The sequence below is a fragment of the Anoplopoma fimbria genome, chromosome 20, assembly GCF_027596085.1.
Source record: "Anoplopoma fimbria isolate UVic2021 breed Golden Eagle Sablefish chromosome 20, Afim_UVic_2022, whole genome shotgun sequence".
NCBI lineage: Eukaryota > Metazoa > Chordata > Actinopteri > Perciformes > Anoplopomatidae > Anoplopoma > Anoplopoma fimbria.
This window is the reverse complement of record NC_072468.1, coordinates 27,425,081-27,447,752: the sequence shown is the minus strand read 5'-3', so window position 1 is coordinate 27,447,752 and position 22,672 is coordinate 27,425,081. Positions and strand designations below refer to the sequence as shown.

The 22,672-nt window shown below is 39.1% G+C and overlaps 1 protein-coding gene across 1 annotated transcript; it reads right to left on the bottom strand.

The window, feature by feature from the left end:
- Positions 1–247: 247 nt before the first annotated feature.
- Positions 248–17,937, bottom strand: cmtm6 (CKLF-like MARVEL transmembrane domain containing 6). The gene is made up of 5 exons (XM_054620958.1): positions 17,765–17,937; positions 15,798–15,915; positions 8,551–8,727; positions 4,916–5,014; positions 248–3,229 (listed from the first exon to the last, which is right to left on the bottom strand). The coding sequence occupies exons 2-5, from the start codon at positions 15,906–15,908 to the stop codon at positions 3,056–3,058; spliced, it is 561 nt and encodes a 186-aa protein (XP_054476933.1). The 5' UTR covers positions 15,909–15,915; positions 17,765–17,937; the 3' UTR covers positions 248–3,055.
- Between the last annotated feature and the right edge of the window lie 4,735 nt (positions 17,938–22,672).

Below are 22,672 nucleotides of genomic sequence, written 5' to 3'. Positions count from 1 at the left end.
TCCTTCAGCACAAAGTTTGTTCTATTAAACTAAAACATGCTGTAATAAAAATATATTTTCTCACATTTAGCTCAAATTTCCAAAAGTTTCATCTTCAGGAGAAACTCAAGCTAACGGTCACTGAAAACACGAGTGATTCAAACTGATAAAAGTGATTAAAAACATGGAATATTTATAAAAAACAGAGCACATTTATTTCTTGAAAATGTGTTTAATACGTGACCGAATAATAAAATGACATCAGAAATGAAATCGCAGCAATTTTTAATAGACAAGAGAGAGATGTTCACTGGACCCTCACATAGTATTTTGTGTTATGAACGTTTTACAGTCACAGAAGAGTATCGTGGAAAATATACACATATATATTACAAAAACATTTATTTTCTCCAAAATAAACTTTACTTCCTGCTGTAGATCATCATGTTGATATGAAAACAGATTTCTGGATTGTATGAGTGACACAAATAAGAAAATATTTCTTGTAATAACAAAGATTCCCACTTAGTCTTCCAGTGTATTAAATGTTTATTATTCATGTATTGCATGATTGTTAAACTGCTGTTCCCACTTTTATAAATGTCACTCAAGCATAAAAAACAGTTAACAGTATTGAACACCTCATGTGACCACTCATCGAAAGGAACAAAATACTTTTCTTCTTTAAACATTTGGAAAGTTCAAATGTAAGCAGGAAATTAATCTTTTAAATCTCTAATAATGTGACTGGTGGATGAAATCATGTTGTGCTTTGGAGGCTGGTGGGAGGTTAAACTCTAAATCACCAAATATATTAAAGGAATATTTCACCCAAACGTGATCGTTTTGATCCCTAAACTCCATGAAGAGATTGATCACTGAACTGAACTACCCAGGGGTCCGGGGACAGAAAAACGACGACAAAGAGAAACGAAATCAACAGCTTCATGCTAAGCTAGCTGCTAAAGGTATAACTTCAGTAAATTATACACATGCTGCTTTGGCTTTTAAATGATTGTAACAGTGAATAAAATAAAGGATCTATACAGAAAAGGATGTTTTTGTTAAAGAGTAAAATGAGTTCCGTCTCTCTCTAAATACACCAGACTCCTTTATAAAAAACATTTTAAGTGTCGAAAAACACGTTTTTAAACTCAGCAGAAACGTAGTTAAACTCAACGTCTATCCTTCAAGGGTTTGAACGAACCACAGCTGGTGACTGTCGTTTTATTAACTTTTACTTTAGTGTGTTTTACGACACGGTATAATTACTGCTTTTGCTAATGGAGTGTATTTGATGAGGGCGACATATCGGCGGTTTCTGGTTAACAAAAAGGATTTTATACTTTAACAAAAACAAGTTTCTCTGTAGGATCCTTTCCATCATGTTGTTGGACACTAGTAACAACAATCTGATTCTGTCAGTGAAAACTTCTGATGTTGATTCACTTTTACGCCTCTTTCTTTATCTTTTCATCCTGATGTTTCCTTCCAACATATTGTAGAACCTTCTGTTTGTTTCTCTCTTCAATAGTTTTACCAAATAGATAATATTTAGAGCGCGAGTGGAGTTAGTGACAGTTTGGTCTCCGTGGTAACGTAGCTCTGACAGCTTGACGGAGTCAAAGCGGTGGGGGGCGGGGCTTAGCCGAGGGTCAATTACCTCAATTAATTAACTCAGTGACTGTGTTTGATTGAAGTATTCCTTTAAATTATTGAGAAAAATGTCCATTCAACTTCACACTAACGTATAGAAAATGTTAAATTTAACATATACATTTTACAAAATCAGACGTGATAATAAACAGCGACGAACGTTAATATTCAGAATGTATTGAAATTTGATAAAACGTCATCATTTCATTCATATAAACAATTCAATTTAAAAAAAACACAAAAGTGATTAAGACGATTAAAAACTTTAAAAAGACACAAAATCTGTGAGCGTGACGAAAATCCATGAAACCATGACAGTCGAAGAATATAAACCGATATATAAAAAACATAGAAGATAAACAAAACAGGAAGTAAGAAACAGGCCCATCGACATGAAGCTGCTTCAAAGAAATATGTTTTAGTCATAAAGCATGAAACATCTGGAAACATCTGGAGGCCAAGTTATGGTCAACAATCAACAGGAAGGAATGTTTGTATGAAAACTGTCACTCAAAGAAAAACGTTGAATTAAAACGGCTCCATCTGCTGGTTCTTAGTAGAAATAAAGAAATAATCTGGAATAAAACACATTTTGACAACAAACAGTCAAACTTCATCATTTCTACTCAGAAATGACTTGTAGCTGCTGTTTGATTTAGATGAAATGTTTTTTTATATTCATTATTGAGACTTTTTTTCTTTGTTGAGTTTCTTCATTTCAGCACAAACTTTAAAATCATCAAAGAGGAAAAAAACCAACACAGAGATTGATTGTATTTTTTAAGGCTTTTGGTGGCTTGAGGAGGTTTAAGTTTTCTATATTTTACACGGAAACAAAATAAAAAAATAAATGAAACTTAATTTTGTGTGATGATAATATTTTCTTTTGTTTTGGTTTTTTGTGACGTGTAACAATTATCTAACAAACAACGTTTGAATTTTAGGAGAATTAAAATAATTTAATGAACATTAGTTGATTTTTGTGTTCAATTTAGACAAAATTAGTTTTTAAATTTCATGATATTCAATAATAAAAAAAGAAAAGACATGAATTCATTGAGTGGTTTAAAAGTCTTAAATTTTACAGCAGAATCTTTAGTGGTTCTGTGGTTTTAGTGTCTCTGTTCTTGATGGTTCTAAGTTCTTAAAGAACTGTTTCTTTAAGACCAAACACAGAACAGCTGCTCTGCGCTGCGATTGATTGATTGATTGATGATTGGAAGATTGATTGATATTGATGATCGCAGCACAGAGCGCCCTCAGCTGCGGGCAACGACGACTAAAAACACTTGTTTAAAAAAAAAAAGGACTCTAAAAATGGCCGCCACGTCGCTGAAGCTCCGCCTCCTGCTGTCATTTAAAGGAATAGTGCGTAAAATAATCTGACCTCTGAGTAACAAACTGCGGTTGAGAATCAGACTTATTGTGCTTCGTTGGCCGACGGGTTGAGTTTGGCCTCCTCTGGCCCCGCCCCCACCGGCACGGCGCCGTTACTGGACTCCGGCTTCCCGTCTCCCTTAAAGGGAAACCCCTGACTCTTCACGAACAAGACGAAGTCAACGATGAACATCAACGACGCCAAGAACCCGAACGCCTGCAGGAGGAGACGACGGAGGATTAAAAAACATCAAGAAGGAAAGAGGGAAGGAGGGAGGAAACGAGAGGGAAGGAGGGAGGAAATGAGAGGGAAGGAGGGAGGGAATGAGAGGGAAGGAGGGAGGAAATGAGAGGGAAGGAGGGAGGAAATGAGAGGGAGGAGGAGGGAATGAGAGGGAAGGAGGGAGGAAATGAGAGGGAAGGAGGGAGGAAATGAGAGGAAAGGAGGGAGGAAATGAGAGGGAAGGAGGGAGGAAATGAGAAAAGGAAGGAGGAAATGAGAGGGAAGAAATGAGAGGGAAGGAGGGAGGAAATGAGAAAAGGAAGGAGGGAATGAGAGGGAAGGAGGGAGGAAATGAGAGGGAATGAAGGAAATGAGAAGAGGAGGAAAGAGAGGGAAATGAGAGGGAAGGGAGGAATGGGAGAGTGTATGGGGAAAGGAGGAGTAAGGAAATGAGAGAAGGAGGTAGACAAGGGAAGAAGGAGTTAGGAAAGGAAAGAGGGAGGAGGAAAAGGAGGAGTTATGAAAAGGAAAAGGGACGCAGAGAGGGAAAGGAGGAGTTAGGAAAGGAAAGACGGAGGATGTAGGTAAGGCAAGAAGAAAGTAGAGGAGGAGAGGAAGAGGTAGAGAAGAACAAGGAGGAGGTAGGAAATAAAAGAAGGAGGTTGAGGATGAAAGATTGAGGAACTGGAGTAAAAGGAAGACGGATGTAGGTAAGGCAAGGAAAGGAGGAGTAAATAAGGAGGAATGTAAATAAGGAGGGAAAGGAAGAAGGAGGAGTAGGAATGTAAATAAGGAGGGAGGAAAGGAGGGTAGGAATGTAAATAAGGAGGGACGTAGGAGTGTAAATAAGGAGGAGGAAAGGAGGACGTAGGAGTGTAAGGGCCAGGAGGACGTAGGAATGTAAATAAGGAGGGAGGAAAGGAGGACGTAGGAATGTAAATAAGGAGTGAGGAAAGGAGGACGTAGGAGTGTAAATAAGGAGGGAGGAAAGGAGGGAGGATGTAAATAAAGTGTAAATAAGGAGGGAGGAAAGGAGGACGTAGGAATGTAAATAAGGAGGGAGGAAAGGAGGACGTAGGAATGTAAATAAGGAGGGAGGAAAGGAGGACGTAGGAATGTAAATAAGGAGGAGGAGGAAAGGAGGACGTAGGAATGTAAATAAGGAGGAAGGAGTGTAAATAAGGAGGGAGGAAAGGAGGACGTAGGAATGTAAATAAGGAGGGAGGAAAGGAGGACGTAGGAATGTAAATAAGGAGGGAGGAAAGGAGGACGTAGGAATGTAAATAAGGAGGGAGGAAAGGAGGACGTAGGAATGTAAATAAGGAGGGAGGAAAGGAGGACGTAGGAATGTAAATAAGGAGGGAGGAAAGGAGGACGTAGGAATGTAAATAAGGAGGGAGGAAAGGAGGACGTAGGAATGTAAATAAGGAGGGAGGAAAGGAGGACGTAGGAGTGTAAATAAGGAGGGAGGAAAGGAGGACGTAGGAATGTAAATAAGGAGGAGGAGGAGGGAATGTAAATAAGGAGGAGGAGGACGTAGGAGTGTAAATAAGGAGGGAGGAAAGGAGGACGTAGGAATGTAAATAAGGAGGGAGGAAAGGAGGACGTAGGAGTGTAAATAAGGAGGAGGAAAGGAGGACGTAGGAGAGGACATCAGTGAGTATCAGATGTTTTTCTCACCGCAGCACTTCTCTCTAAAGTCGTGTCGCTGTTGCTGGCGGTGAAAATGATGGAGGAGAGGAGGAACGCCACGCCGATGAATGCGGTGTACCCAAAGTCCTGAAGAAGAAGAGGAGGAGGAAGAGGAAGGTCAGCTGATGGCTTCTGTTTACTGTGGAAACACAACCTGACAAACCTTAAAGGAAAAGTTCAACATTTTGTTATTGTGTGAATATTCACTTCACTCTGTACAGCAGATGAAGCCTGTTAGCTTAGCTTAGCATAAAGAGTGGAAACGGATGGGAACAGCTAGCCTGGCTCTGTCCAAAGGTGACAAACCTCTAAACCTCAGTGATTAACGGTCCGGTGGGTTTGTTTAATCCTCACACAGATTAAGTCTTTATCATTAAACTAACAAGTTACAGATGCTCCAGGTTAATATCAATAAAATATTAAATATAAATATAATTTTTTTATTTAACAAGCTCATAAATATATTTATATATAATCAAGTATCAACAAAAAACAGAGTTTGTCAATTGAAAATACACCAATTTACACAGTATTTCTACTTTTAATTACAGTATAATTAAGATCATTTTTAAAGCATGACATCTCAAATTTCATTCTTAATTTCAGCAAAAACTTTCAAATCTTCTGGGGCTAAATTTGAACATTTATGAGGCGTTCAGGGCCTGATCGAAAAATAGATAGAAATCAACCTAATTTTGTGTGCCAATATAATTTGTATTTCTTTCACATCCTTCTAATCATTTGTGACCTCTATGTTTATATTTATAGATTATTATTGGATCCCATCAGGTGTCTTGACCCATATTGACTCATTAGATTGATATAAATATGTGAAATACAGGAAACAGACGTCACAGGTTTTTATTATTACTGCTTTAAAAACAACAAAACAACTCTAAAGTGTAATATGAATATGTTCCCGAGGACTGAAACTAATATTCTCTTTCACCTTGAAGACTTAACTCATTAATGCGTCAATAATTATAATACAATAATATAATATATATTCTTCTTCTAAATTAGTACTTTTGGTATATGTGATACAAATACACTGTGCAATTATAGTTATAGTTATTCTGTCTGTATATATAATAGTTCAGTTATTGTGGATTCTTTACTGATTTTATTACTTATTTATAATACTTGTTTTTGATCTTTTACTACGTCTCTTGTTTGCACTGTACCCTCTGCTGCTGTAATCCTGCTGCGGGACTGATAAAGGATTATTTTATCTCATGTGATGCTAATACTTTTACACTTTTAGTAGAGTAAGGTTTTGAATAGAGGACTTTTACTTGTAACAGAGTATTAACACATACAGTAGCAGTCAAAAGTTTGGACACACCTTCTCATTCAATGCTTTTTCTTTATTTTTATTTTTTTTCTACATTGTAGATTAATATTGAAGACATCCAAACTATGAAGGAACACATATGGAATTATGTGGTAAACAAACAAATGCTCAACAAACCAGAATATGTTTTATATTTTACATTCTTCAAAGCAGTTGAATGAGAAGGTGTCCACACGTTTGACTGCTACTGTACATACAGTGGGGGAAATAATTATTTGATCCCTTGCCGATTTTGTAAGTTTGCCCACTGACAAAGAAATGAACGATCTATAATTGTTATGGCAGGTTTATTTTAACAGTGAGAGACAGAATATAAAAAGAAAAATCCAGAAAATCACATCATATAAAAGTTATAAATTGATTTGCATTTGATCGAGTGAAATAAGTTGTTAAAGTGTGTACTTTTGACTGGTACTGTATTTGTATTAGTACTCTGAGTACTTCATCCAGCGCTGCAGTACTTAAACATGTAACAGGCCTCTTCCTGCAGGGGGCAGCGCGGTCTACCGTAAATGGACCGGTAGAAGAAGAACCCCGGAAGTGTCCCGTTAGCGATGCCGTGGCGGTGCTGCGTGCCGGGCTGTACCGGGAGGCCCGGTGTGAGGTCAGAATGTGTTAAAGCTGCATTCTCTCTAGTGTCCACCAGGGGGCGACTCCTCTGGTTGTATAGAAGTCTATGAGAAAATGACTCTACTTCTCTCTTGATTTATTCCCTCAGTAAACATTGTAAACATGAGTTTATGGTCTCAATCTCTAGTTTCAAGTCTTCTTCAATACAGCATGATGTTCATTTAGTAAATGATGCTCCATTTAGAGTCAAACAGACCATAAAGCAGGGGATGCTTTAGGGCGGGGCTACACACTGATTGACAGGTCTCCCCTATGTTTCAGTTCAACACTGTGGATCGCTGTGGAAGCTGCAGCTCGGAGACGAGAACACGAAGCAGCAGAGACGAGCTCGGACGGGAAGATAACGGATTCATGAAAAACAAACTGGTGCTTCATGTAGTTTAAACATTCTAACGCAGGAATAAACTGGATAAAACTACGGTATCGCTCCGGGTGTGAAGCTGGTTTATAGCGTCTTCACTGTCGGTCAGAACGTCATGTTTAATTGCCGTTTTATGATCCGAGAATGAAGACGATAAACAGCAGAGATACGGCGTTTGTTCTTGAAAGTCTTTTTAATTTCACATGTTCTCCTTTCTGAAACGATCACTGAATCACAGTGAGACTTAAAGGGAAGATAATCAGCATATTTTAAAGTTTTCTTTATGGAGGTTTACTGTGGACGGTGTGTTTCACGTCTGTGTTCACTTTTCATGAGTCATGAAGAAGAGAAGGAGACGTTGAGTTGTATACTGTGTAGTGAAGAAACTGTCACTAACAGGTCACGGATTAAAACACTATTCACACGTCTGTCAATTCATTCTTAAAAATCTACATTTGAGGAAATATTTTGCTGCCAAGGTGGATTTTTGATACCTCGTCAATGAATCGATCAACAGCAAATGATCACAAACTATTCACAAAGTGGACTGATGTGGTTTCTCTCTTTCAGGAGGATTTACAGCTTTTTATAGAAAACACAAATCACACTGGTACATGACAATAATCTTTGCTGTCCCAACTTGAGAAAGGGCCAGGCTAGCCGTTTCCACCCGTTTCCAGTCTTTATGCTAAGCTAAGCTAACCAGCTGAAGCTTCATATTTACTGTACAGACGTGAGACTGGAATCGATCCGAATAAACGCATTCTCCAAAATGACGAACTATTCCTTTAACAAAGCAACAGTTAAGAGCGAGGAAAACTACGACGGCCTTTCAGGGCAAAATAATAATTAAACAGCCGGGGGAGGAGGTCACATCGTGACTTTAAAGAACGGAGATAAATGTTGTTAATTTACGAGAATAAAAACACAATTCTCTACAATTAGAATGCAAATCAAGAAGATTACACAGTCTGAATTTCGTTGCTGCTAAACTAGTTATTACGCTAAAGACGGCCTCTGAGCGACGAGAAGGTCCTGAAAGATACATGCACACGGTTTCTTTTATGTTCTTTTATCAACAAATTATAAATATATTATCATTATTTTCCTGCTTTTTTTTCTTGTAAATGTATGACTTTATAATCAAACAAACTTTTGCACTTTATTCTCGTAAAATATAAAAATTTGAATTCCAGAAATTCTAAATATCTTAACATCCCCCTGGCTCTGTCATCGTTATTATTATTCATGTATTTATACGTGGTGGCGGTCTCTTACCAGCTTGGCCCAGCAGGTGATGCCCACCCGGCTGTGCAGGCAGGTGTAGAGGAGGACGAGGAGCAGCAGCGTGAAGAGGAAGGCCGTGCAGCTGATGAACTCAAAGAAGTAGAGAGGCCCACAGCTGCTGCAGCTGTTGATCATCTCCTCCATGATGAAGGCCACGAAGGACAACAGCTGATCAGAGAGAGAGAGAGAGAGAGAGAGAGAGAGAGAGAGAGAGAGAGAGAGAGAGAGATCAGTCAAGCTTTATTCAGAGAGCAGAAGCATCAGGTAAAACGGCTTTATTCAAACAGCAGAAACTATATTAAAACAGAGAGAAACCTTATTTAAAATCATGAGAAACTTTATTGAACTTGGAGAACTTTATTTAACCAATCTCATGTCAACGATATGTTTGTCCACTAGAGAGCGCCGTCAGGTTGATATCTACACTAAACAGTCTCTATAATTAAAAACAATAAAGAGATCCTTATTAAAATAAGTTTGCTTACGTTTATAAAAAGAGCATTGACCAATAAATCTTAATCAGTTTTAGTTAAATAAATATAAAAAAACATCTGACTTTTTAGTTGAGATTTAATGATTTACATTTTTCTTTCAAGAAAAAAAGTTCATTGAAACATCAAATAGATGAGTATGGTTTACATTTTGTCATTTAATGTGTTATTTGAAATAATCACTTAAAAGTACTAATATTTGAATTATATATTGCATTAGATCATCTCTTTTCTCAGCAGCTGGAGACAAAAGTAAAAACCAAACAGCATCTTAAATAAATGACGGAGCGTCTCTGTGGTTTAAACTCTTCATCTGTTTATTTTCCATAAATGTGAAAACGTCTCGTCTGTCTGCTGAACATTGTCCCCTTTGTTCTGACTGGTTCCTGAACGCCTCACAGATTCCCAGTCTGATAATGAATTCTTTGGAAGAGAAGTCGGGGCGCCGCCTGAACCACACTGAGTCAACAGGAAGAGGAAGTCAGCCCCTCCCTCTCCCCCACACAGGAGCTGTCATGGTACGATCCAGTGAAGCCCCGCCCCCTCCAGCAGAAACACTCTGAAGTCACAACCAGCTGCTTTGATATTATAATAACTTATAATATCAAACTGAATGAATCATGTTCTGTACAACTCTAGAAGACTTTATCTTCTGCTATGTCAGACTTTACTTTGATCTGTTTTTATTTAAATACAGAATCAATAAACACGTGAAAATTACTTTAATTAGCAGTCTTAAAACTATTGATTTTATTGTCAAACAAAGTCTCAACTTACACTTTCATGTAATTTGTAGTTTTTGGGCTTTTTAGTTTATCTTATTAGACAAAACAGATGTTGATAAACGGCCAAATTTGCTGCTGAAAAAGCTAAAATCGCAAAATATATGTTATTGCAATTCTGTAATTATGTCGTATCGTCACTTTAGGTGATTATCTTTTTGTGGCGCCTGGATGTAATAATATGCAAAAAAACCCATTTAAAGTTGGATTTATTACGAACATACAAGTTTCAATATATCAAAATACATATAAGAAGTATAAATGCATCAAAGACACATGCAACGATCGTGTGCAACACCTCGGTATGCTTTCAGACGCTGGCTGTCTGGTACGTAAGGTTGAAGCTTCACACGGATGCTTAGTTTGGTTTTCTGACCTCGCTCTTCCTTTGTTCCTCTGAGTGTAAATGAAGTCCAGCGTGAGCGTCTTCCTCCGTCCGGCTCTCTAACCTTTAGACGAGGACCGCCGTCTCTTTGAACGTTCTGTGTTGTTTTAGGACGTCTTCTCTTTAAAACAACAGGGTCATTAAACTTCTGTTCCATGAACTTCTAAAGTTCTGCTTCCTGCAGCGACAGACAGGAAATGTGCTGTAAATCCTCCATTTTATGCATTATTAATATAAACAATATGAAGGAATGGCGCTTTGGGAACATGAGGACGTGCATGCTGGAGGCACAGCCGTCTCTGGGTGTGGGTGTTGTGGTGAACCAGACTCCAGACTCTGCTCCCAGGTCACCGCTGGCTTTTATAGAAAAGCTTTTGTGTTTTTCCTTCAAAACGGAGACTAACCCTGAACCACAGAGCTAAAAGCAGACGTCTGACGTCACGGAGCCTCAACCCACCGCTACACCGCGCTCTGGAGCTGCAGAGCAAGGCAGCGAGACCCAACCCGGGGTCGAGGGTTTGATTCCCATCTGAGCTGAGAATATCACATCTACAGGGTCACTGTTAGAGCCGTTTGTCGTCTGAAGCTTCCTGACGGACTCTCAGGTTTTAAAGCTGACGTTGGGCCTCTGAACCCCAAAACCACAAGAGGGGACTGAAAAGCATGTTTTCTTAAAACATCACCAAAACTACACCGTTTATCACAGCCAGAAACTGTAAAAAACATATTAATCGTGAGGTTTTTTATCTTTCTGACGATTCTTAGACACATCATGTGTGACAAAAGCTTCAGAAAAAAGCAGTCAAAACAAAGCTTAAAATTGTGATACATCACCAGAAACATGTTATTCTACATGTCAGAGCAGAGAGGAGAGGCTGGAAGTAGAGAATGTAAAACGTGTGAATAGCTCAATCAATCAATCAATCAATCAATCAATCAATCAATCAATCATGTAGAGCCAACATTGGTAACACTTGAGGAATGTTGGATATATAGATTCCAGTATTTTCCAATTTTTGTAAAATAAATTAAGAAATTCAACTTGCATTTTTTTCTTTTTTATGATTCATGTCATTCTAACTGTGTCATTCTGCACTAAAGACATGTTTGAGTTCTCTCCTTCTAGTCATGATTGTTCTGTTTCCACAGAGGAGCAGGACTTTTATTTTGAAGTGAAAAACAAAACCACAGAAAGTAGAATGTGAGTTAAATCCGCCCTGAAACAGTTAGTGGTTCAGCAGGTTACAGTCTTCTCCTACATATCAGACAGAAGCTTCACTGCTGAAGTGATTTAATGTTTCTCTTCAGTACAAGTAGTGGAATTTAAATACAACTTTCAGTCCTAAAACACCGGATCCTACATTTCCCACAATGCCCCTTGTTTAGGGGGAAGTGGAACACAGATGTTGTGGGTGAAGCGGTTACACAACCTTTATACCGACAGAGTGAGTTTGTTCTCTTAACAGCGTTTAACTTGTTTAGTCTGGGAGACGCTTATGAATCATAATAAAGATCATTAATCCAGAGAACAAAAATGTGTCCAAGGTGACGCCTTTAAATGTCTCTTCTGTTCATAAGAGGAATTCAGATCTTTAACTGCAGTAGAAGTACTAATACTACAGTGTGGACAAAACAGTCCTACATTCAAAGAGTTGTTTAAGTACAAAAGTATGAGCAGCAAAATGTATTTAAAAGTACCAAAAGTATTTCTGAAAGTAGAAATGCAGAAAATGAAGAAATGTTAAAAAGATGAATGCATAAACCTGCTGCTCTGAGAATCTAGAGAGCAGATTTATGAAGAACCTTGAGCTCTATGAATTATTGAATCATTAACAATTAGAAACGAGATGTGGCGACACCAGAGTGAAGAAGTGGACGTAGTCATGGTGACGTAGTCATGGTGACGTCTGTCGTCGGTTTGTGCACCGATGTTATGAAGCCTCAAGTTCTGCCATTCAACCATCAACCAGTGAACAGGAAGTGACCATATATGGACTGAGGAGGAGTGACGTAGAGACGCCGTATACGTCTCTGGTGTCGACCTGTCAATCAGTGTGTAGCCCCGCCCTAAAGCATCCCCTGCTTTATGGTCTGTTTGACTCTAAATGGAGCATCATTTACTAAATGAACATCATGCTGTATTGAAGAAGACTTGAAACTAGAGATTGAGACCATAAACTCATGTTTACAATGTTTACTGAGGGAATAAATCAAGAGAGAAGTATATATAAAGTACTGCACTTATGTACAAATCTGAGCTACTTGTACTTTACTTGAGTAGTTTTGTACTTTACTACATCTGTTAACTTACTTTACAAAGTAATGCTTTTTCACACAAAACTTAACAAATATTTATAAAATATTATATATTTTTTAATATAAACAATAACAAACAATAATAAACAATGCTGAAATCACAAGTACATTATAGATTTGTTATTAGTTTTTTATCATTTATACATATATATGTCTATGTGTTGCTTCACAATAAAAACATTGACAGGTACAAAGGCTTTTATTGTGAAACCACCTCAGGAAGTGTGAGTTAGCAACAGTTACTGCTAACATTAGCAACAGGTGGCTAGATGAAGTTTGCTTTAAAACTAGTTTCATTAAGATATGAATATGTATTGTTATGAAGAGAAGCCGTTTTGTGCTGGAGGAGCTGAAGAGAACTCGTGTTCACACTTCTGTGTCACATGTTTGAGTACATTTTCTCGTCTACACGTTATTAATTTAGTCTCCTGAAGCCGTTTGTAAAGCTTCATCCACAGAATTACATTTGCATTTTAAACACATATCTTTAGCCGAGTTCACACAGACTCAACACTAGGTCGGAGGTTTAGAGCACCGAAAAACGAAGGACGGGTAAGTTTGTAAACTCCAGGTTTACGTGGTCGTGTGGACAGGAGGAACCAAATACGCTTTTTATCGATTTCTTTAACACAAACGTTCACGTTTGGGTCTCATCAGTCACGACGTGTCCTTCTGATTCCCCACGCCTCCAGAAGAAAACATCAGCCTTGATTATTGATCAACCACCAGGTTAACTCATCATTGACATCAGACCACAGGTGTTGTTGACCTCGTTGTCTTTACTAGCAGCTGTTATTGGAGCGATTAGCGAGCAGCGTGTCCAGCGGTGTTATCAAACCTACGACGCCGACGTTTTAAGGTTTAAGGATGATGATGGACACAAAATGAAAGACTTTACTTTTCTTATTAAAGCTTATTTTGTTTTGAACAACTATTGTGAAGTTCACAAAGAAACTGTAAAGGAACAAAAGCATAAACGCTCTCCAGTACGACAGAGACTCCAGACAGCAGCAGAGCGAGAACAGAGAACAGAGAACAAGGAAACAAAGGAAACGAGGGAGAGACGTGTGCTGATCACATTTATTGATCCATAAATCAGGTAAACTTTGATTAGTAAGTGTTGATTTTAAAGTAAATGAGATGTTTGTGAGAGAGATAGAAAGCAAGAGCTGCAGACTTGGAACTTTCTTTTAAGTTTATAGAGGAAGATCTTAAGTATCAAGCCTAACATTTTATAATTAAGTCCTATTTTCTGCAACTGTGCAACCAATCTACTTCCTGTTTACACCGATGCCCACATTTCCAGTGAACCTGAATAGTCATGTGATACTCATTTTCAGGCTTGTTAGTTTAGACGGAGATCGTTTTTCATTTTTAAAACTACATCAGTGTGGATGTAGCCTGACTCTTTAGCATCTCAGCTAACAGCCATCCATTAACTTACACTAACACTCAGAGGAACTGAAGAATCAGAAACAGGACTTTGACTATTAGTGGAGTATTTCCAGTGTTGTACTTGTACTTTTACTGCAGTAAAGGATACGAATATTTCCTCTGAAGTTTGTCTGCAGATGAATTTAGTTAATAAAAAAACCATCTTGTGTCCTCATGAAGGAGTCTGTCCTCCGTCCCTGCACATCCTCATTTTGTCCAACAGTCACCAACATGTGCAGCATGTAGACCCCCCCCACACACATATATACACCCCCACACCCCTTTGTTAACTGTTGCAACAGTGGAGGGTCAGCAGCTCTCAGATCTGCTAACGACAGCTCTCTGCAGCTCTGCAGCACTTTCACTTCCCAAACTGCAGCTTCCTGAGGAGGAAGGTCCAGAGGTCACACACACACAAACACACACACACACACACACACACACAAACACACACAAAGTTGTGGATTAATCCGCCGCTGAAACTAGTCCCAAACAAAGTCACTACTTCACTCCGTCTGAAAACGTTTCACAGCGTTTGAGATGTTTTATGAGGAACATTCAGCGACGACTGAAGCAGCAAAATAAATATATTTACTGAGTCTTCTCCTCCTGTAAACAAAACCACCAACTGTGAGATATAAAAATCACTCTTTCAGCATCAGTGGAGCTGCAGACTGGGAGCAGAGAGCCGGCTCTGGTCTGACACCTGTGTGTTTGTTGTGCCTGTATTTGGAGTTTAAACCTGGAGGAGCTGTGTGTTTATGCTGTGGGTCGTCTAAAGGAAATATATATCGTGTCTTTGTGCATGAAATCAAAATGTTTTGCTTTTTTTAAACATTTGAGCCAGTTTGGATCAGAGAATAGTTCCATAGTACATTTCCAATCTTTACCCAAGATGTTTCCTCATACGAACAAAGTCTGGACACCAGAAATAAAACATCTTAGACCGGCTATAAATCAAGGACTCTGTCAGTGTGTCCTCCTCATATCTCTAGTACAGTTCATCAGATCTCCTTCACACTTTGCAGGTGTTTTGCTGGAGATCTGAGAACGTGTCATTTGGTGCAATTTGGACACACGAAACGTTCAATATTCATAATCACGAGACAGCGTTCTGTGCAGCAGCCGGGGGGGCGGAGCTTCAGAGCTCTGCAGCTCTTCAGAGGTCGAAACAATCGGACAAAAATCAGATAAATCCTCTCCTCCATTAGAGCTAAACTAGTCTCCTACAGCCAGAGAAAAATGTATATTTAAAGTGACAGTGAGGAGCTTTAAACTGGTCCTTAACCAGTCTCAGTTTAGTCCTGATCCTCTATAGACCTCCATCAGTAAACGAGACCATCAGAGAGAAGATTGTATGTTTCTATAAAGTTGTTCTTAAGAGACCAGTCCACCGTGGACAGACAGATCCCAGATCCACCGTGGACAGACCCAGATCCAGCAGAGACCAGTCCACCGTGGACAGACCCAGATCCAGCAGAGACCAGTCCACCGTGGACAGACCCAGATCCAGCAGAGACCAGTCCACCGTGGACTAAGAAACCTTCCACTTCATTACATAACTAGAACCTAACTTAATCTAAAACACAATTCAACAGTTTGGGTTTTTCTCAAATCAGGGTTTCCATCTGGACTCAATCAGCTCCCGATCGTTCTCCTCTTCATGTTATCAAACACATTGCCAATTATTCAGATCAGCCGACACAACAAGCTTGCAAATTTCCCCGCTGCGGGACTAATAAAGGATTATCTTATCTTATCTTATCTTATCTTAAGCTCCGTCTCTTGACATTCTGATATTACAGAAGCATGACGTGTCTTTGAACTCACCACTTCAATGACTTTGATCCCACAGCGGACTTTCTCCAGAGGCTTTGATGGGAGCATGAGCCAGGATGTTTTGGGGTTCGAAACCGTCGTCGGGGAGTAAACATCGGCCATGACGGAGCTGAAGACAAAAAAACTACAGTTACACACAGAGCATCACTTATCGTCCTCCTCAGAGGATACGCCGTCCTCCTCAGAGGATACATCGTCCTCCTCAGAGGATACGCCGTCCTCCAAACTGTCCACAAACTGAACACACATTTATCTGCTTAGAAACTTCATGTGTTTACCTGAACGGACCACAGGACTGACCAAAGCACTGCACACAAGTACAATTTTGAGGTACTTGTACTTTACTTTAGTATTTTCTATCCATGCCACATCATACATGTACTTTACATTTATCTGATAACTTAAGTTTCTTTACAAAGTCATATTTTAACGCAAAAACAAACAAATATTTTGTAAAATATGATATTTTGTTATACAAATGCAGTTGAAAACAGAAGTACATTATTGATTTGTTACTCATTTATCATCATTAATTATTGATTGATTATTATTACGGTTTTATTATAACAGTGTTGGCAGTAACATCCCATGGTGCTCCAGACTGAAGATAAAGTGGAGCCGGACATGTCAGAAGAGAAAGAAGAAGTTCATGTTGTCTGTTGGAGGTTTGTTGACATATAAATGTACATTTTGTTTTATGTTCTTATTCCTTCAATAAATTGTTTCATATCTTTATTGTCATTTATTCTATTACATATTAATGTTTCGCTCCTGTTTGCAGTATTTGCTTTTATTTTACTGTGTTTATTGTTATTCACCAAAACACCAAGACAAATGCATTTTACATGCACTATAAAACAATCTCATAAGTAAAATATTAATTCAGAGTGAATACATCCCACAAAAAAAAAGTAATAAATATATTAGTTGCTCCTGAAGGCCATCGGTGTGGACTGGATGATGAATGTTAGTTAGAGTCTGATGGTGGCACCTTGATGGTAGCCTGTCATCAGTGTGTGAATGGGTGAATGATATGTAACATACTACTGACTGTAAGTCGCTTTGGAGAAAAGCGTCTGCTAAATGACTGTAATGTAATGTAATGTAATGTAATGTAATATTAAATCTATATAAAGAGGTCTGGTTTGACAGATCAGGAGGGTCAACAGTTTAAAGTGGAGCCGGACATGTCAGAAGAAAAAGAAGAAGTTCATGTTGTCTGTTGGAGGTTTGTTGACATATAAACGTACATTTTGTTTTATGTTCTTATTCCTTCAAGAGTGAAAGTGAAAGTAAGCAGGTTCCACACAGGCAGAGTGCAGGTGTGCTCTGCAAACACTGATAAGAGTCATATAAGCTGCTCATAAAACTAACTGACTGTCCACGAACTCACCTTTCACCTGATGAACCCTGAAACTCCTTTGGACATAAGTGGCTTTCACCAGACTGTATTCAGAACTTTGGTTATTGAATCATTCCGTGCTTACAGACACACTCAGACCCGACACACCACGTGACTTTCGTGTTGACCATGAGTGGGGGGGTGTTCTGGAGGATTCGGCTTCTGTCTTCTCTCCATGCTGAGGTTCTTTCTCCTCACATCCCACCTTCAGTCCGGCACAACCCGCTCTATGCGCTCAGCCGCTCGGGGTGAAGTTTGCGGGGGATTCCCAGCAGAATGAAGCCTTCAGGACGGACTGCTCTCTCAGTAACCACGCTGAGGGTGTGTGGTCGATGCCGAAGTGGAGAATGGGTATTCTATTAGACATGTACACTCTTGTTTCCCTGTTTAAAAGTCGCAAACTTAACACACGACGTCAAAACGCTTAAATCAGCGGAGTTTTAAACGCAGTCTGGTTCTCACTCCTGGTGGCCTTCGACCCGCAGACCTGAGCCGCTGGAAACAGGAAGTGAACTGGAAAAGTGTTAACACGTGGACGTCCCGTGGACAGACTCACCGTTCAGGTTTCTTCCGGTTCTCAGGAATATTAAGCTTCCAGCTGTGAAGTTTAGCCTCCGACTCGACGCGTTGGTGTTTCTCTGCTGCTCGACTGAACTCAGGCAAACTTCCGCGTTCAACCTTTATTCTGTCAAGTCAGACGGAAGAAGGCGAGCCTCCGGTTGAAACTATCAAATTAAAAGAGTTCATGCTATTCCCTGTACTATAACGCACATGAGCTTTGCTTCCACTCTGAAGCTCTTTGTGCTTTCTCGCCTCGCAGGTTTCCATGAATCGTGGCTGTACCTGGACCGTGGTCGTGCCTCATGCTGTGGCCCTGCTGACACCAACTGCTACTACTATTATTATTATTATTATTATTATTATTATTATTATTATTATTATTATTAGTCACATTAATAATACTATTCCCTATATCAATATTCTAATTCTACTATAGTCATTGCTGCTGTTATTATAAGTAGTCTTCATTGTTTCCTTCGTTACTCTGCTTACTACTGTGATTATATGAATCATTTATGTCATACACATTGAATGTGTTGTATCTCTGTTATGCTGTTCATTCTGGTCACATGACATCTATTGCATTCTGTCCATCCTGGAGAAGGATCCCTCCTCTGTCGTTCTCCCAGAGGTTTCTTCCTTTTTTCTCCCTGTTAAAGGGGTTTTTTAGGGGAGTTTTTCCTGTGCCGATGTGAGGGAAGGACAGAGGATGTCCTGGACAGAGGATGTGAGGGTGTAAGGACAGAGGATGTGAGGGTGTAAGGACAGAGGATGTGAGGGTGTAAGGACAGAGGATGTGAGGGTCTGAGGATGTGTATTAAGGACAGAGGATGTGAGGGTCTAAGGACAGAGGATGTGAGGGTGTAAGGACAGAGGATGTGAGGGTCTAAGGACAGAGGAGGTGAGGGTGTACAGAGGATGTGAGGGTCTAAGGACAGGACAGAGGATGTGAGGGTCTAAGGACAGAGGATGTGAGGGGTGTAAGGACAGAGGATGTGAGGGTGTAAGGACAGAGGATGTGAGGGTAAGGACAGAGGTAAGGACAGAGGATGTGAGGGTCTAAGGACAGAGGATGTGAGGGTCTAAGGACAGAGGATGTGAGGGTGTAAGGACAGAGGATGTGAGGGTCTAAGGACAGAGGATGTGAGGGTCTAAGGACAGAGGATGTGAGGGGTGTAAGGACAGAGGATGTGAGGGTCTAAGGACAGAGGATGTGAGGGTGTAAGGACAGAGGATGTGAGGGTGTAAGGACAGAGGATGTGAGGGTCTAAGGACAGAGGATGTGAGGGTGTAAGGACAGAGGATGTGAGGGTGTAAGGACAGAGGATGTGAGGGTGTAAGGACAGAGGATGTGAGGGTCTAAGGACAGAGGATGTGAGGGTGTAAGGACAGAGGATGTGAGGGTGTAAGGACAGAGGATGTGAGGGTGTAAGGACAGAGGATGTGAGGGTGTAAGGACAGAGGATGTGAGGGTCAGAGGATGTGAGGGTAAGGACAGAGGATGTGAGGGTGTAAGGACAGAGGATGTGAGGGTCTAAGGACAGAGGAGGTGAGGGTGTAAGGACAGAGGATGTGAGGGTGTAAGGACAGAGGAGGTGAGGGTGTAAGGACAGAGGATGTGAGGGTCTAAGGACAGAGGATGTGAGGGTCTAAGGACAGAGGATGTGAGGGTCTAAGGACAGAGGATGTGAGGGTCTAAGGACAGAGGATGTGAGGGTGTAAGGACAGAGGATGTGAGGGACAGAGGATGTAAGGACAGAGGATGTGAGGGTAAGGACTAAGGACAGAGGATGTGAGGGTGTAAGGACAGAGGATGTGAGGGTGTAAGGACAGAGGATGTGAGGGTCTAAGGACAGAGGATGTGAGGGTGTAAGGACAGAGGATGTGAGGGTGTAAGGACAGAGGATGTGAGGGTCTAAGGACAGAGGATGTCTCATGTGTACAGATTGTAAAGCCCTCTGAGGCAAATTTGTAATTTGTGATTCTGGGCTCTACAAAATAAACTGAATTTAATTTAATTTTTATAAGTTTGAGAAAATATTATTTAGACTAGAAAAAAACAGATACATATTTCTTAAATAACTTTTCTTAAAAAAAAAGATGCAGTTACTCAGAAATTGCTCGAAGAAACAACTCGTAAAACTTCATATAGTTTTCAAAAGAAATTGATATGAAGGTTGGTCAGTGGAATAATTAGGAATGCAAATTTTTAAAAGCTCTTAAATAGTGTTTATCTGTTTTAAGGTTCAGTATGTTTACAGTCCGGACAAAACTGAAGAAACTAAATTGAGGGCTCTCAAAAACTGAATAATGATAATAATATATTCATATGTACACCCATGCATAAATTGTTTCATATTTTTATTGTCATTTATTCTATTACATATTAATGTTTCGCTCCTGTTTGCAGTATTTGCTTTTATTTTTATTTTTCTCTTACTGTGTTTATTGTTATTCACCAAAACACCAAGACAAATGCATTTTACATGAAAACCTACTATAAAAAAATCTCATAAGTAAAATATTAATTCAGAGTGAATACATCCCACAAAAAAAAGGAATAAATATATCAAATCTATATAAAGAGGTCTGGTTTGACAGATGAGGAGGGTCAACAGTTTAAAAAAAGGGTTTAAATCTCACAAATCGGGATGATACGGATTTATTACAATATTTAACTTTAGCATTTCTATCAAGAACATCAGTCAGTTACTAGGCAGCATGAATAAAGGTTGTTATGGATAATGGATTATGTGTTTGTGTGTTCTTCTTAGATTAGAAACTAAAAAGTACTTAAAGTTTCTCTCCACGTTCTACATCCACGTACTCTGTAAATTGTTGGCCTCATCAGTGTTTTGTTTTGTTATTTGATAAAGTACAATCTATCCTCTACGTAATGTATTGATCTGCATATAAACATGTATTTTAAGCCAATCAAAATAAATAACAAAAAAAACCCTTTGCTTTATTGTTTTAATAATATATATATATATTCATATTACTTTCATCTTTTATGTTTACACCCTTAGATTATTATCTGTTGTATCAGCTGTTATCACTGTGTGCTTTTATTGTGAAATAGAACAAGGGTAGCTTCTGTTTTGATAGTGTTTTATTGTGGTTGATTTCATTCAGTCCCTGAACGCCCCACACAGCTGAAAACGGTTGTGTTGCTTTTCTAGGCCTTTGGAAAAATTCGACACCTGGTCTTCCTAATCAGATGCGTTCAGGTGCAGCAGGAAATGTTATAGTAATGATTTAAATATATATTCAAATAACCTAAATATATATTTTATTAGTATTTATTACTTCTAGTAGCTCGGTAACGTACTGCTACAACTTTATACTACAACTGCCATAGTTTCTACTTTTACTACAGTAACTTTAACTTTTACTTCATTATCACTACTTCTACTACTTTGACTTCATACCACCCACTGATATTTCACAGGTACCATAGTTTCCTAATAATTTCCTTAAGAGACACGTAGTTGTGATTATTAAGAAGGGTGTTGTGGTATTAATTATAGTGAAAATCGATTATTGCCATTTGTGTTGTAAATTAAAGGCATTAGTACAATTGAGCACATATATAAACTTATCTTTAAACAAAACAACTTTTTATGCAAGCACATTGTTTTAATACTATTACATTTAATCTTGTTTTTAGGTTTAGAGTATTTAGAATATTTTAAAGTATTTTATTACCAGTTTGACCATGTGCATCATTTTGTATTTCATTTGAAAAGTTCTGCATAATAAAAGTTTATAATTGTTATTTTAATCATTGTTATATAAAAATATTAGTCTCTTTTGTTATAAAAATATACAATATTTAAATATAATTTGATCTTTCTCAGTCACCTTTTTAAAACCCCATCAAGTAGAGATGATGACACATTCTGTGATTTTCTTTCTTAATTACCCAGAAAATCGAACAGAGTTTGGTTGGTGCTCCTTCACCGACCTGTACTTCCTGTGTTCAGCCTGCAGGAGGCGCTGCAGCCTGCTATTTCTCCCTCTCCTCTCTCTCTCTCCTCTCTCCTCTCTCCTCTCCTCTCTCTCTCTCTCTCTCTCTCTCCTCTCTCCTCTCTCCTCTCCTCTCCTCTCTCATCTCTCTCCTCTCTCCTCTCTCCTCTCTCTCTCTCCTCTCCTCTCTCCTCTCTCCTCTCTCCTCTCTCCTCTCTCCTCTCTCCTCCTCCTCCTCCTCCTCTCCTGTGAGAGAGGCTTCCCCTGCTATAAAGCAGTGAGAGGCGTGTGGAGGCTGTAAAGGCTCTCCAGCAGCCAGAGGAGGAGGAGGAGGAGGAGGAGGAGGATGAAGCTGAGTGTCCGTCAGCGTGGAGCTGATCTCAGTTCAGTCTGTCTGAGCTGAAACTGGAAACTTTCTGATGCTTTTTCTCCGGAGCTTCTTCTTCTTCTTCTTCTTCTTCTTCTTCTTCTTCTTCTTCATGCAACTCTGAGAAGGTAAAAAACAAAGAAAGATGTCTATTCATGAGGATTGATTTCAACATCTTTCTGTCAGATTCTCACAAAGAATTCCAGTCTATTGAGCTGATTGATCTTTATTTTAAGTCCCTGAATCATTCTGGTGAACAGATGTTTGTTTGTTTCACGTGTTTAAATTCTCTTAAAGGCTGTTTACTTTGAGATGTTTGTGATTTATGATTTTAGTTGGAGACGTGAAGCTCTGAGGATCATTTTTTATTTATTTATTTGCTCTTTTTATTTCAGTTTAAGGATTTAAAAGCTTCCTGTTTCTGAGTGAATTGAAGGTTTCAGTGTGTAGTGAGCTCACGATGAACCAAACCTCGTTCATTCATTTATTTATTAATTAATTAATTAATTCATTCATTCATTCATTCAGTTTTCCTACAGGGACCAGCTGGTTTTGACTGAGAGCTTC